The sequence below is a fragment of the Porites lutea genome, chromosome 7, assembly GCF_958299795.1.
Source record: "Porites lutea chromosome 7, jaPorLute2.1, whole genome shotgun sequence".
In the NCBI taxonomy this organism is placed as follows: Eukaryota; Metazoa; Cnidaria; class Anthozoa; order Scleractinia; family Poritidae; genus Porites; species Porites lutea.
In genome coordinates this window covers 1916768-1930292 of record NC_133207.1, presented here as the reverse complement: position 1 = coordinate 1930292, position 13525 = coordinate 1916768, and the positions used below count along the sequence as shown (strand labels likewise).

The 13525-nt window shown below is 39.3% G+C and overlaps 1 protein-coding gene across 4 annotated transcripts in view; it reads right to left on the bottom strand.

The window, feature by feature from the left end:
• Positions 1 to 1243: 1243 nt before the first annotated feature.
• The window catches only part of LOC140942705 (bone morphogenetic protein 2-A-like), a 30947-nt gene continuing 18665 nt past the window's right edge, over positions 1244 to 13525 (bottom strand). For 2 of the 4 annotated variants that reach the window (XM_073391671.1, XM_073391673.1), the window contains 2 exons: positions 4181 to 4506; positions 1244 to 3481 (listed from right to left, as the gene is read on the bottom strand). In XM_073391671.1, the coding sequence (XP_073247772.1) occupies positions 2661 to 3481; positions 4181 to 4493 (1134 nt within the window). In that variant the 5' untranslated portion in view covers positions 4494 to 4506 and the 3' untranslated portion in view covers positions 1244 to 2660. Of the gene's footprint in view, positions 3482 to 4180; positions 4507 to 4744; positions 4887 to 11369; positions 11392 to 13525 lie in introns of those variants that run through there. The other 2 variants (XM_073391674.1, XM_073391672.1) reach the window with 2 other exon arrangements.

Genomic DNA, 13525 nt, shown 5'->3' with positions numbered 1-13525 from the left:
CATGATAGCAAGGATGGTCACAGATTGAAACATGAAAAAAATTAGGCCACCTTTTTCAATTTGCATTGCTATACCAGCTTGCAAAAATCACCAAAACATTATTATGGTTAGCGCTCTCTGATAAGATTCATTTGATATCTTCTTCAAAGTCTACAGGAGCACTTTGTGCATAGTTAGAGGCAATAAGTAGGCTTTGGCTCAGAATCCACCTTAAACAGTAATATCCACGTGGCAGCCTCCAGTTTAGGAAAGGGCGGAACTCGCTAGTCAAGGGGCCAGGATGCTGGAAGGTAAATAAGAATTATCCTAAATTGGGTGTGGCACGACCTTTGTTTGGCCTTAAAACATACCCCTTTAGGAAGAGCCAATTACCATGAAAAATTCAAGATAGTCTGAGGTTCAGTGATTCTGCTATGATGATGGAAGAGATTTCCATTTTTATCTAGACCACCAAAACACGTAGGAAATGTGGTGCCAGAGTTGATTCAATTTCCTCACGTGCAACTTCAGGCGACCTTGACTGCTAGACTGAAATATTGGCTTTTGCGTAGGACACCCTAATCGACCTTATTTGCTCTATATACTAATGACCCATGTGTAGATCTCGTGATCTAGTCGGTAAATTACGGTGGAAAATCCTTCGTTATAAAAACGAGGAAAAACCGTTAACAACGGGGTCCTGTGCCATACATTTGACTACAACTGGGTGGGGGCGAAGCAGGTTTCAATTTATTAGAAAGTAAGAGTTAAAGATTTAAAAGGAACAGTTTTTTTGATCCGACTGTCTGCTTTTGGGTGTTTGAAGATAAGAAAATTGAAATTAAACCCAGGCTGTAGGACGTTCGTGGTAAGTTTTATCCATTAAAAACCGTTGACAAAGTGGGCCTGCTGGAAAATCTCTGGTCGGTATGACGGTATTTAAGAGTCCCATTGTTATACCTCAAGAGTTAACAGCGTCGTGCTTGTTAAGTTGAGTGGAGAAAACGCTTTACAATTTCAGAAGCCATCTACCAGAGTTCGAAAACACTTGAATTCCTGAGCTTGTGCTTTGGGCAAGCAGCTCTCACATTTGCCCCGTTTGGGAAAGTGAGCTTTAAAAGTTACTTGCCCAACAAGAAAATCTACTTGTCCCGTGAATACCTGACGGGAATTTTTTTGAGCCCTGTTTTATGATCCACACCAGCACTCAGAAGGTGTGTACAACGTATACTCTCTGGTTCGAGCCTACAAACCAACGCCACAATTTAATCACGTCAGTTCATGGCATTTATTTATATATCGTTACTTGCACAAATTTTGGAAACTATACATTAAGTTTATAAACTTTGGTATAAATTAAATAACAGGATTTAATAGGAAAACTACCGGCCACTAACGAATAGGAAACATCTTTTAAACTCTTGAAAATAAGAGTTTTTTTGCGTCTCTTAAATATAAAGTGCATTACGTAAGTTAACTTTTTAATCTGGTGACCTTTATTTTAACTCTAATGGTAGAGATCTGTCGTTAGGTTGACCCGATTGCGTGCCGTCAGCTCCTAAATACAAACAGTAAAAGTAATTACTGAAGTTAACTCGCACTGGCACGTCGCCTCGAGCCCCTTCCTTGCAAAGAAAACGAGTTTCATGTAAATACTGTCGCTATCACTCCTTTCTTTCATTCAGTATTTATTGCACACTGACCAGGATTGAAAATCCCATTTTTTGTAAATATACTGAATAATAAATAGCATCAGTCTTAACGAAAAAAACTGCTGAAGACGTTTCTTTTGATTGGTCACATTGCCCAGACTTAAAAGTAACTAAAACATTGCAGGCCTTTAAAGTTAATTGATTAAAAGGGTTAACTGATTTCCTACATAGAATCGAACGACCCACTACGCAAGTACCAGATTAATGGTTAAATGAAATGGTAAAAATAAAGAGAAGAAAAGAAAACGAAACAACACTGAAATTGCAATCAATAGCCCTTTATCTGGATAAATTGAGATGTTTAGAACGCCCGATAGTTAATATTTCATGTTGGTTGTATCGGACAATTAGTAGCATTCAACATGTTTAATACTTAATTTTATAAACGAAACTTTCTGTACACTCAGAAAACTGAGGTCTCTTTCATTATTTCTTTTTTTCCGACAACAATTTTACCAAGGGAATAAATTTTGTTTATTACTAAGTTTTATATAAATCCTGCTGTAGATATATAAAACGAATGGATAAAACCATTTCAGATACAATTATAGGTATTTTAATTTATCTTTGACCTAAGAGATCAAAGTTCTACTATCTTTCGCCGCTGGCTTTTTTTAATTTGTCAACAACATATTAATTTATAGTTGACAGTCTCTATGTACAACACGTTTTCTAGACTATGAATAATTTTTCCTAGAGGTGCATGATCAATTTGATTGACTGTGTCCGCTTTTGGTAAAATGTCTGATATACATACACCTGTATAAAAGGGCTTTTTAGTCGTCTGTCAGTAGGCTATATCGTCTACCAAGTGTCAAGTGGTCCTGCCTTTCGCGTTGAGACCTTTCGGGGTAAAATTGACTGCCTTTAGTCCAAAGATAGAGACACTAGAGGCCGTATAGTCAGTAGTAGCAGAAGACTATTACTGCGGGCCGAATTCTGGCTCCCTGTTGTGTTCTCCTAATTCGCTCACCGACAACCACACCCATCCACCACCATGTCTTGGTAATTTTTAAGCACAACTTTACCGTGTTCGTTTAAATACAACATACTTATTGGGTCCAATGTTGTAGGCACACAACACGCTGGTGGAACGTCATCAGCGTTGACACTGTTCATAAGGGTCTGCACAATGGCGTGGTTTGTGGTATTCAAGTGATCCGCTATTGGGAAGGGGCACTGGCCGCTGCAGTAAAAAGCAGAATAACCTGGCGGCGCCATAATCCAATCGTTCCATCCAACATCCACAAAGTTAACGTAGAGAGGATGTCTCTGACAGAAATTGCGATCATTCTTAACTTTCGTTTTCCCCGCGCTTCGCCGTTTACGACGACGATAGACGTGTTGCGTTCCGTCATGACTGAACGTGACCAGAAGAGGCTTTTTCTCTGCTGCAGCGTTCCCGTTATTGTTCAAGTGAACGACTGGAGATTCTCCAGTAGTGTCCAAATGCACTTCAAGGCCAAAATTTTCGCCGGGATTTTGTGACCAATGTTGAACAGTAGGTCTTATGTCAAAGTTGTCAGTTCCATTAGCGGATGTTGGTCTTGTTTCTATTAATCGTGTCAGGCCAGGTTGCCCAGCTGTTCTTGGGAGAAGCACTTGATAGACTTTAACACGATGCTGTTTCGTAGTTGCGATAGCGTTTCTCGAAGCGTTCTTTACAGTTGAAAACGTCAACCGGAGCTCTGCAGCAGTAAGGGTTTCCACATCTGGTAGAGACGAAAGGTCGAAAAAGAGGTTCCATCTGTTCGGAGACAATTGCGACACCGTAGTGGCCAGATGGTCACCTGTTGTACAAACAGAAATAATCGGAGTTATTAACACCTATTGAGGCTGAATGTTGAAAAGACATTTGGGAAAGTATTGACTGCAATAAACGGCGTCACAGCAAAGTCATGCAAAAGTTTCCGAAAAAAAAAAATGAATGGTCGCACAGTCCACTCAATGAAGCACTTCGCCATATGACCGTAGCGACATGAAATACGTGACTGGCAAAACATCACGAAATTAGGGTTTAAGCCAGGGGGTAAAGGGAATCGTGCTACTTCTTGTTCTCACGGAGTGCTCAGGAAGAAATTAAGTGGACGCGCTTCGCATTGGTCCCAACGAGCGCCGGGCCAGGCGTTCTTTTTTTTTCAGTGCGAACGCAAAAGTTCGTTTTCCCCTCGCGTCCTAAGAAGGAAGGCTGATCGCGAATTACTTTGTTTCCCATTTCATGGTCGCAAAGCCGGAGTGGTTCCATGGCAAAATATTAGCTCGTGTCAGTATTGTTTTGTTTCCGCTTGATTCTCACGGTTGAAGTTGCGTCATGTAATTCGTATGTAATTCGTACCCTAAGCTTGTTAAATCCTCTTGTACGATCATCTAAATAAAAGCTATTGACACATGTGCTATCTAGGTGTATTTTGGGACATGCAACAATATTTTTGTTTTTCCGTGTTCTTGCTTCGAGCTTCAACCATTTAAGTGTTTTTAGATTAGCTTACCTTCGTGCTGAAATGCGCGGATCGTGTTAGCCGAGGTCCATTTTCCTTTATGTTTGAAATTCGTGGAAATCCACTCAGGGTCACTGATATGATTGTGGTACAAATCAAGGATAAACTGTGGTACTCTGTCTTTCCATCCTTTCTTCGGGTTGGGGCGCGCTCTCATACCCATCTTCTGCAGGAAGGCCTGTTCTGTTGTTTGAAACAGTTCCGTCGAACGCTTTGAGTTGGAATTGCTCTTCACGTACGTTGAAGGTAGTCCCAGACAAACCGTTGTCCCAAAGAATAAACAGCATAGCCGAGCGATCAACATCTTTCACCGTAAACTGAGACAAAAAGAGAGTTAGTATGATTAAGAGACCTGATAGCATGATTTTATTTATCTAAATGGGATCTCAGGATAAGTGGGAAAGTGCTGCCCAGTGATTAAGGAGATAAGGTCATTAACTCTCAAGAATTAGCACTTCCCGTCAGTTTAAAATCGAGTGGCTTTCCAGCAACCGAGTATATGCCACGCAGTCTTTTGGTATCATCAACTTAAACTAAGTCGTTTCATAAAGTTACCTCGCCAATGCGTCAAAGGACCAAATTTAAAGGTGTTGGGCTTGGTATTTTCACCGCACTACTGCTGCTGTTTCACATAAAAATTCTCAGCGAATTCCAAGCCGCCTCAAGCAATTTACAACAAAAATCATAACGCTTATATTGTTTCCCTCTAAAGTAAATTAAATAATTGTCGTATCACGTTTCCAATATTTGCTTACGTTCCACAAAAAGCCTCGCGCCGAATGTCAAACCCCCAGCTTGAAGATCAAAGGGTCACTGCTTGAAACGAGGCGGCGATTTAACAACAGTCAACAGCGTGCACGAACGATCGCTTCAACTGTTTAAAAGAAATTCACACACAACACACGCAAATACGATCCGAAGGCGTTTTTATGAAAGGAATCCGTACCCAACGCTCAGTGGCGACAATTTCTGTCTTCGGCTATGCAAAACAAGAAGGAATCGCCCAAAAACAACAAACTTTTTGACAAGTTACTGCCTTCGCGCTTTTGGCTCAAATTAATGGTATTCTATCCAGGAGCCCAAAGAAGTCTACACGATGTTTGATCGGTGCGGTTTAAAGCGAGGGGCCCCTGAATGTACTTCACAGCAGCCATCTAAACTTATAAACAGCTGCCGTTGTAAAACAAAGGCCTGTAAGTACAAGAACGCAGTAGGAGGTCTATTTAAACTTTTCAGAACGGAAGTTAGCCAATAATTACACACGCTATTAAAAGTGAATTAAAAGGATTCTTAAAGAGCCGCAGCGGTTATAAAAAGGTGCCAAGTGAAAACTTAATTATTGTGATTCTCACGACAACCCAAAATTTCCGTTTACTAAACTTCTCTCAAGAGGACAATAAATTTGATCTACTTTCGATCATTGAAACCCCTGAAACGGCGCGATACTCGTTAAACAAGTCGCCGGTTAGGTGTAATACGAAAGTGACTAGACAATTTCACGCCACGAGAAATCTAAGAAAACGATGGACTTGCCGTGAGCTTTCGTCATCTGGGGTATAGTTTTGATCTAATCTCTATAACTGATATTCGATGCAGTGGGAAGCTAGTATAAATGGAGGAAATTTATAGCCTGACAGTTCGATAACTGGATTTAACTCACTTGTGCTAAACTAAGGTTGCTCTGGACGGTTTATGGAGTTTGTGCAATGTTTTCTTACGATAAAAAGTCAAAACTCGTTATTGATGGATAATGAAAGGGTTCTTTTCAAAAGAAAACAAATTATACATGACCGCGTTTAATTAGAACAATATCTTAAGAGGAAAAGTAATATGAACTTTGACATGTATTGACTAATATCCCTGAACAAGCCCCTGACTCTTTAGCCCTGATGTAGTAACTAAGATCAATTTTCTCCTTATATTACCAATACTTGATCAACCATAAAGCCCGTGAGAATAAGGATGTTGATCGCTGATTATAAGATGCGAGGCCGGAATATGCTCGTTGGTATAGTGGCTGTATTGAGGCAATACTTTCCTGTGAGAATGAACATGAATTTACATTACACTTTATGAATGAAATCCTAGGTGTAATCTTCCAAATAAAAGCTCCTAAACAGTACTTTGTCTTGTATTATGCTGTACAAGTTGGTTGAAGGCTAACTTTTGAATTTGACGATGCATGAAATAAATCATTTATGCCATGCACTAAGCAGCACTTTCCCGACGAAGTATTTGCTATTATGCTGAACAAAATAACCCTCTCTTTCGATTCCGTGGATAAAATCTCAAGGCCTGACCATTTTAGCAATATAGCTACAGAAGATTATTTTCTGCTGTGCCTGTTAGTTTGTACAAAGTTTCCAACTTTTCTATTCTGCTTGTAATCCTTCCGGAAAGAAAATCCGTTGAACAGTACTTTAGTTTTCCTCTAAAATCAGTGAGTACGCACTGGGAACTATGAGGTGTTTCGGCAATCAAGTTTCGGTTTCAAGTTCATTGAAAAGTTTTGAAAACGCACCCTCCACAAAAAGTTTTTCACCATTTCTCTTCTTACTGCGTTTATCTAATCACGTCTGTGATACTTCAATTAAGAACATTAGTGCAAGTAATATCTAATGATTTTTAATTACGTTTATAAACTAACCTGCAATGAACTATGCCATTAGAAAACCACACCCCATGCATTTATAAATATTTTTAAACTTCCCACGAGACAGCAAAGATGAAACTTTTGGAGAACACATTTCAGCCTAACCCGATTTTTTTTCCATTCTATATTATTCATTTTACCATATCTAGGTGAAAACTACGTTTATCTTGGGGGGGCAAAATCTCTCACTCACCTGTTTCAGCTTTTAAGTGTATCTAATTATAAAAACAAGATGATGTATCCTTTTTTCTGTAGCAAAACAAAAGAAACTGAACCATGAAGCATCGAAAAGTTTCGTTTACTTTACGTAATGGTCACGCCTTAGAACTGAATCCACAAACTCAAGTTCACGTCATTTTTACAGGTTTTAAAAGGTTTGATTCTGAAAGAAGGCCGGAAACACCGTTCAGAATTAAAAACATATTCTTATGGACGTCTTGACTCTAACAATATATATTTATAGAAAATTACGAACATCGGATAGATTGCATCATGACAGTGCACACATTGTTCATGATGAAAGATTTTAGTTTGGGATCATGTAAAACCGAAACTTTTCATACATAACTGATAAATTGAGTCGTAAGGTTTATTATCCTATAGATAATATTTAAAAGTGGCAACCAACTTATGTTGATAATCATGTAGGGTCACGAAAAATGAAGATTACTACTCTGAAAGAGGACAGCGTTAAGTAATCCTTGCCTCACGACACTATGATACCAGAAAACGTTTTTGCAAGTTGCGGTCTTTTGGAGCTTAGTGCTTGGAGAATCGAATATTAACAACGCTCGAAAGATCTTTTTGCAATACAGTTTCGCAAGACTTGCTCAAAAGTTCTACCAGTCTAATAATTATTAATAACTTCAGCTAGAGCTCAAGGAGCAAAATGAATTATAGCATCACTGCTTTTGATTGTGCGGCTACTAAGCTTGGAGGTCAAGGAAAGACAAAAAAAAAACTGATGTCAAGATAGTAAATTTTCACGTGTCTTCTGTTTAGGCGAAGCAGAGTCAAGAATACTAGGCTGACTGCAAGATAAACTGTGGTTCAGTATACTAACCACCTACACGAGGTTGCCAAATGCTATATCAAGGAATTTCTTCTTAACGATTTAACCTGACGATAAGATTTCGCGTAGAATAGGTAGGATTTGAGCTTGAAACAGGACTAAGGCAATCCTATGATATGTGGGCCGGATGAATTATTAGGTTCATGATTTTAATTGTACGCGCTATCATCTTGGCGAAACATCAAGGTTGGATTAATAGCAGATTCCACTTACACAAATATTCCGAACGCAAGTCTCCATAGTTTAAGGTGCTTCTCGCATTATGTTGACTGCAATGTAGTACTATATAATAATGACGCGTCTGTCGCTAAATGTTGTCAATGCCACGCGAAATTCGCGCAAAACTAGCTGTGTGAGCTCCGTTTGAGGGAAAGCACGAAACTGGCTTTTTGCGAAACAGGTTTAGTTGTTAGTGAACAGTTTCTCGTTACAATAGCGTCGTAGTGCTTTTATGACACGAATGGAGTGTTAAAGAATTCCAGAAACGTAAGTAATCTTACCATAAACTGGGCAGTTTGTCTGCTCAAACAACGTAGCGTTCCACTTCCCAAGGCCAGTTAACTTTGTCTTCAAAGGTTGACTTTGAACAAAGCAACTAATTTACAATTATTCGACAACACAAACACGCTGGGGGCCAAAATGAACTGTCAGGTAAACTAAGGTAAACAATTGTATTCAACGTACAAAAGTATTCTTTACACATGCAAGACATTGCCCGGATCTTTTAATTAAAGTTTGCAGGTTTATGATGTGAAGCTATCAGGCCAAGTGACATTCTACGTCACCAGGTTAGCCTTAGGTACGCATAATTATATGACTTCCTGTTTGGCCGATTACAGTTGTTATCAAACGCTATAACGGCAACTGATAGATGTTTGTCATTTAAACTATGAAATCTATCGCTTTTTTACACCATACTATTAGATTCTTTGCCCAGAAGATCATGGTATGTTCACGCTCTTCGGACAGAACGGTAATATCCTATCCATACACCTTATGCGAACTCCCATATGTTGCCCCAAACTAAGGAGGATCAGAGAACATGTTAAATAGATTCCTGCAACAACGTTCAGCTTATTTCTCAGTCTCTCAAAGTGGAAAAAAAACTTGAAATGTTTCAGCCTCGTCAAACACGTGCCTACAGACCATTACCTTGTCGACAAACTTGTAACTGTGCCGACACGTTTAAGTTAACTCCTGGGAGAGAATAGCTATGGATTTTTTTATTGAATGATGGTGGTGAAATGTGCGTTAAGTCTGTCTCTTTGTCTTTTTCTCTCGCAGCAAAGATCGGCTTATAATTACACATTGTTTCGCAGTTTGTCTGCACAAGCCCCCACGAAGGTAATTTCCACTGGGAATTACTTAACAACAAACCGGCGAGTTGTCTTGAAGTTGGTCCGATTTAACGCCATGAAAAAGCAAAATTAAAAGGACAATGCCCCCAGAGTTGTTAAATTGCACTTAAGGTACCCGAAACAAAAGAAAGCAAAACAATAACTTCTTAGGATAATTAGAACAGGAAAACCCCGCAAAGTACTGAAATATTTTTGTTTCGGGGAAGCGCAACACGTTAATTACATAGTTGCTAAACGTTTTATTGCCGCGGAATGTATAACCCTTCTCAGTACTATAGTTTCAAACAGTCTGGGATACAAAATAATTAGCAATTACGATATGAACTTCCTCGTGCCAATATCCGAACTGTAGTGTTCCCTGAAGTTCGTTCCTTTGTCACATAAGGCACGATAGTTTTTCCGACGGCGGCTGTCTTAGATGTAATGAGGGAAATGAACTTTCCTGCAAGTTTTCCGAAGTGTTACAATATAGGCGGAATATCTAAGTTTTTTTGTCTCCTCTGTGATAGCTGTCTTGCATGTCTTATATACCTAAGACAAATGACATGAAGCAATACACCTTTTGGCTCTCAAGACCAAAAAACTGAGGGTGATGCCGTGCCAAAAAGAGGAATCAACAACAAAAAGCAGTGTCATTCATCACGAGTGTAAGCAATCACCTGAAGGCAATCCAGAATACAGTCTACAACAGCTGTTGTACTCTTAGTCGTTGTGTTTGACAAGGAAAAGGCTATAAGAAAATAAGATCGGCTAACATTCAATAAAAACTTATAAGCAGTAAGAGTCTGAGCTACTTGTCCTAGGTGTTCAATAATTCCGAAAAAAAATCCTGCAAACAATGAAGCAAAATGGCTCCGGCTTTCACTACCAAAGAACTCAGTTCCACTTCTAGTTATTGCGTTTTCTTTGTTTTTCTTAGTCAGGTGTTAAAAAACTTGGCAGCGTTGTATTTTTGCACTCTTAAAAACTGGAGAGTCAATGCGCAACCTGTCAGTCACTCCGTTTCAACATGTTTAAAACCGTTTGCTCCACGATCCGCGTGCAAACTAAACAGTAATTCCCATTGTCAATCTAGTCAACTCAAATGAAGTCAGTCGTGGTGAACGGGTATTTGTCTAAGATCGAAAGATAAGGTAACGAGTGTTTATGTTTGAATAAAACACCTATTAGCACTTCTTTATATGAAACGATAGCTATGCGCGGAGTACCAATACATATGATAATCAACTGTAGTGATTCAAAAGGGACGTGATTGACTCTGCGTTAAGCCTCCTCCAAGAGGTCATGAAAGTGTCGGAGCAAATATTGTTTACAATCTCTTCGACTTGACCAATGTTTCTGTAATTAATTTCGTAAAGTCAGTTTTGCTTCTAGGGTTTATCTGCCACTGTACTGAGTTAATAAAGTTTCGAAAGAGACTGACAATTGTAAATTAGATTTACCCAATAGCTACTGTTGACCTAGATTGATGCCAAGTCCTTGCAACCACGCATGCAGCCATCATGCGTTCAGTTTGGGTGTACCCGAATCAAACGCTCTGCCTAAGAGCTTAGCATATCATTCGTTTTTCTTGTGACTGGTAATAAAACAAATCGACAATGAGCCATAATTACGTGCATTTCTTAACAGTGCTTTCGTGTGGGCGCGAAAAATTCGGATCCTTTTGCCATTCGTTATGAAGCAAGTACGTACAAATTCAAGTTTCACCGTTGTAGTCTTTGAAAGCCAACAAAAATCTTTAGAAGGAGTCTCCGGTGTGTCCTTTTAAAGCCTGCATCGACAGGGCGTTGTTCTTTCCGTTTTTTGATGATTCACTAGCATATGGCGTGAAATAACGTAGCGGAACGCACGGCGGAAGACTCACTTAAGTAACTAAACTTTGTACGAATTTAGAGGGCAAACAATATTATCTACAGTTTCGAACCAAGAGAGGCTTAATCTAAATCAGCCCTCTCTATCAGTAACCGCACTAGCTATCAACTGCGAAACTACGTTAAGAGTACCAAAAAGAGAGAGAAACGTGAAGATGTATCTGCTAGTCGCGGTAAAAAACACTCAAGATATTAGAAAGGCTTATTTGTACCAATTTGTACTCACCTATATATAGTCAGCTACGATTTTGCAAATGCTGAAGAAAACTAACAAAACGAGAAGTTACCCTCTCTAACTGGAGCTGTTATCCTGGCACGACTGTATTTCATCCCGCGTACGAAATACACTGGCATCTATAAGCAAGCCAACACGCTTTATATGAGGCGATTAACCCCCTACAGCATGGACTGAGATACAGCAGTTTACAGTGTCAACTCTGATATGATACCACTGTCATGAGGGGCTATGACATCCATTGTGTCTTAATGGTGCTCCGGTACTGAAGACCAATGGGGAACTTTAAATCTGTGTATATTTCACCCATGGCTTCACCGAATACAACTTTCAATATTGCTTCGGGAAAGCTCGTTAATCAAAGGAATTTGCGTTTATTTTGAGCATACGCTAAATACTGCAAATTCGTTCTCAAAGCATTGTTTTAAAAGCTGGTTTTCACGAATTACCGTATAATTAGCCAGAGCATGGCATAGGAATTTGGGTTTCTAAGACTTTGCATCCTTTAAGACGATGAAAATATGTTTTATAAGGTCAGGAAGAATGCAATTCAGGGTACATAATTTATAGTTTTTGGCAGCTTTTAAGTTATCGTGCCAAACTGCCCGAGCATCTATTTATCAGTCTTAAGCGTCGCGGAGATATTAAGTAGAAAAAAAATGTAACACATTTGCAATAATGTAACAATCTCAAGTGTGAGTTTTGCGGTTAACGAATTAGAGAATTTTGGAAACAATTATGGCTAAGTGGCATTTGAGTTCAGTAAAGCATTTTAGTCACATAGAGTTTTGAAAAGCCACAAACAGAACCCCCAAGATTTTTTGTTTTGCATTCGGGACAAATCGGACCAAGTATTGAGGACGGAGTTCCGGTCTTAACATGGAACCACCTTCGGTTTGCACCGGTTTAAGAAAATTAAAAATTGCGCCGTATGAAAAAATGAACGCCTTTTGCAAGTCGGCTATAGGAATGTTTAACAAAGTAAGAGAAAGAATTCGGACATTTACCTTACGCGCAGCTAAACGTAAAGAGATGAAGGCGTGTTACCTCGTAATTCCTTTAGCGAGATATAATAAAGAAGAAATGTGCGGCTGTATCAAGGTCACTTGCGACCTTGCGCAGGGATTACTCGAAATGCGTTGGTATATAGAGTAAAGCCGAAAGCATCAAGATTCAATAGGAGTATTGGGCTGTGCACGTGACTTAAAACAATGTCTAATGCCCGTTGCTCTGCCATGTAAGGAATAGCAGCGGTCTTCCACATGGATGCATTCAACTAAATTCACTCGTAAAGCTCCCACTCTGAGATCAAACAACTTCGCACCACATTCTACAGATTTCACGATGCCGTGGTTTCACTTTTTACCTTGAGCTGCTCCGGAGATGCATTTTTTAAATCAAGGAATACAAATATCGATAATCCGGAACCGTTAATGTAACAAGTTAAACACCCCATAATGTTACATTTTTGCGAAAACTTTAAAATTCTCTATTCCTGCAGCATGGCGTTCAACTACTCGAAAACTTGAGAATTTTGGAAATATCGACGTTAATAACACTTGACCGATCGCTTTTCCCGCCATCCGCTACTGTAAACAGTATAGGATAAAAATGAAAAGAAAAATGTTGACTCTTAAACTGCATAAGGGTATGTCAAATATGTATAAAAAATAAATAATGACTGTGACCTTTACCTGCGAGGTGGTTAAAGTAGTTTGAAAAATGCGCATCAAAAATTTTTCTTTGAGAGGATATTGGTTTACGAGATTCAGTTCCGGTGAACAAAGTCAATTCATCTAGCAGTTCATGAACGCACAACTAGTACCAGCCGAGTGAAAAGAATAAAAATTTGTTCGAAATGAATTTAATGTGAGATTTTCTAAAACTTCCGATCAACATGCACTAGCACTGTACTGTAAACATGAAGTCCGCAATGCTATCCTTACCCCAGCAAACGATACTAATCAGAAATGCCTCTTGCCTTGTTTCATTTTCAATTTAAGTTTCGTGAATATCGTACACTGACCGGCAATATTTTTTGACCTATGATAGAGCTCTAGGCCAGAGGTCCGCTATAGGTTTCCGCGTCTACTTGCAAAAAGGCAGTACTTTACCAGCCCAACCGTTATGGCTCCAAACAGTGCCAA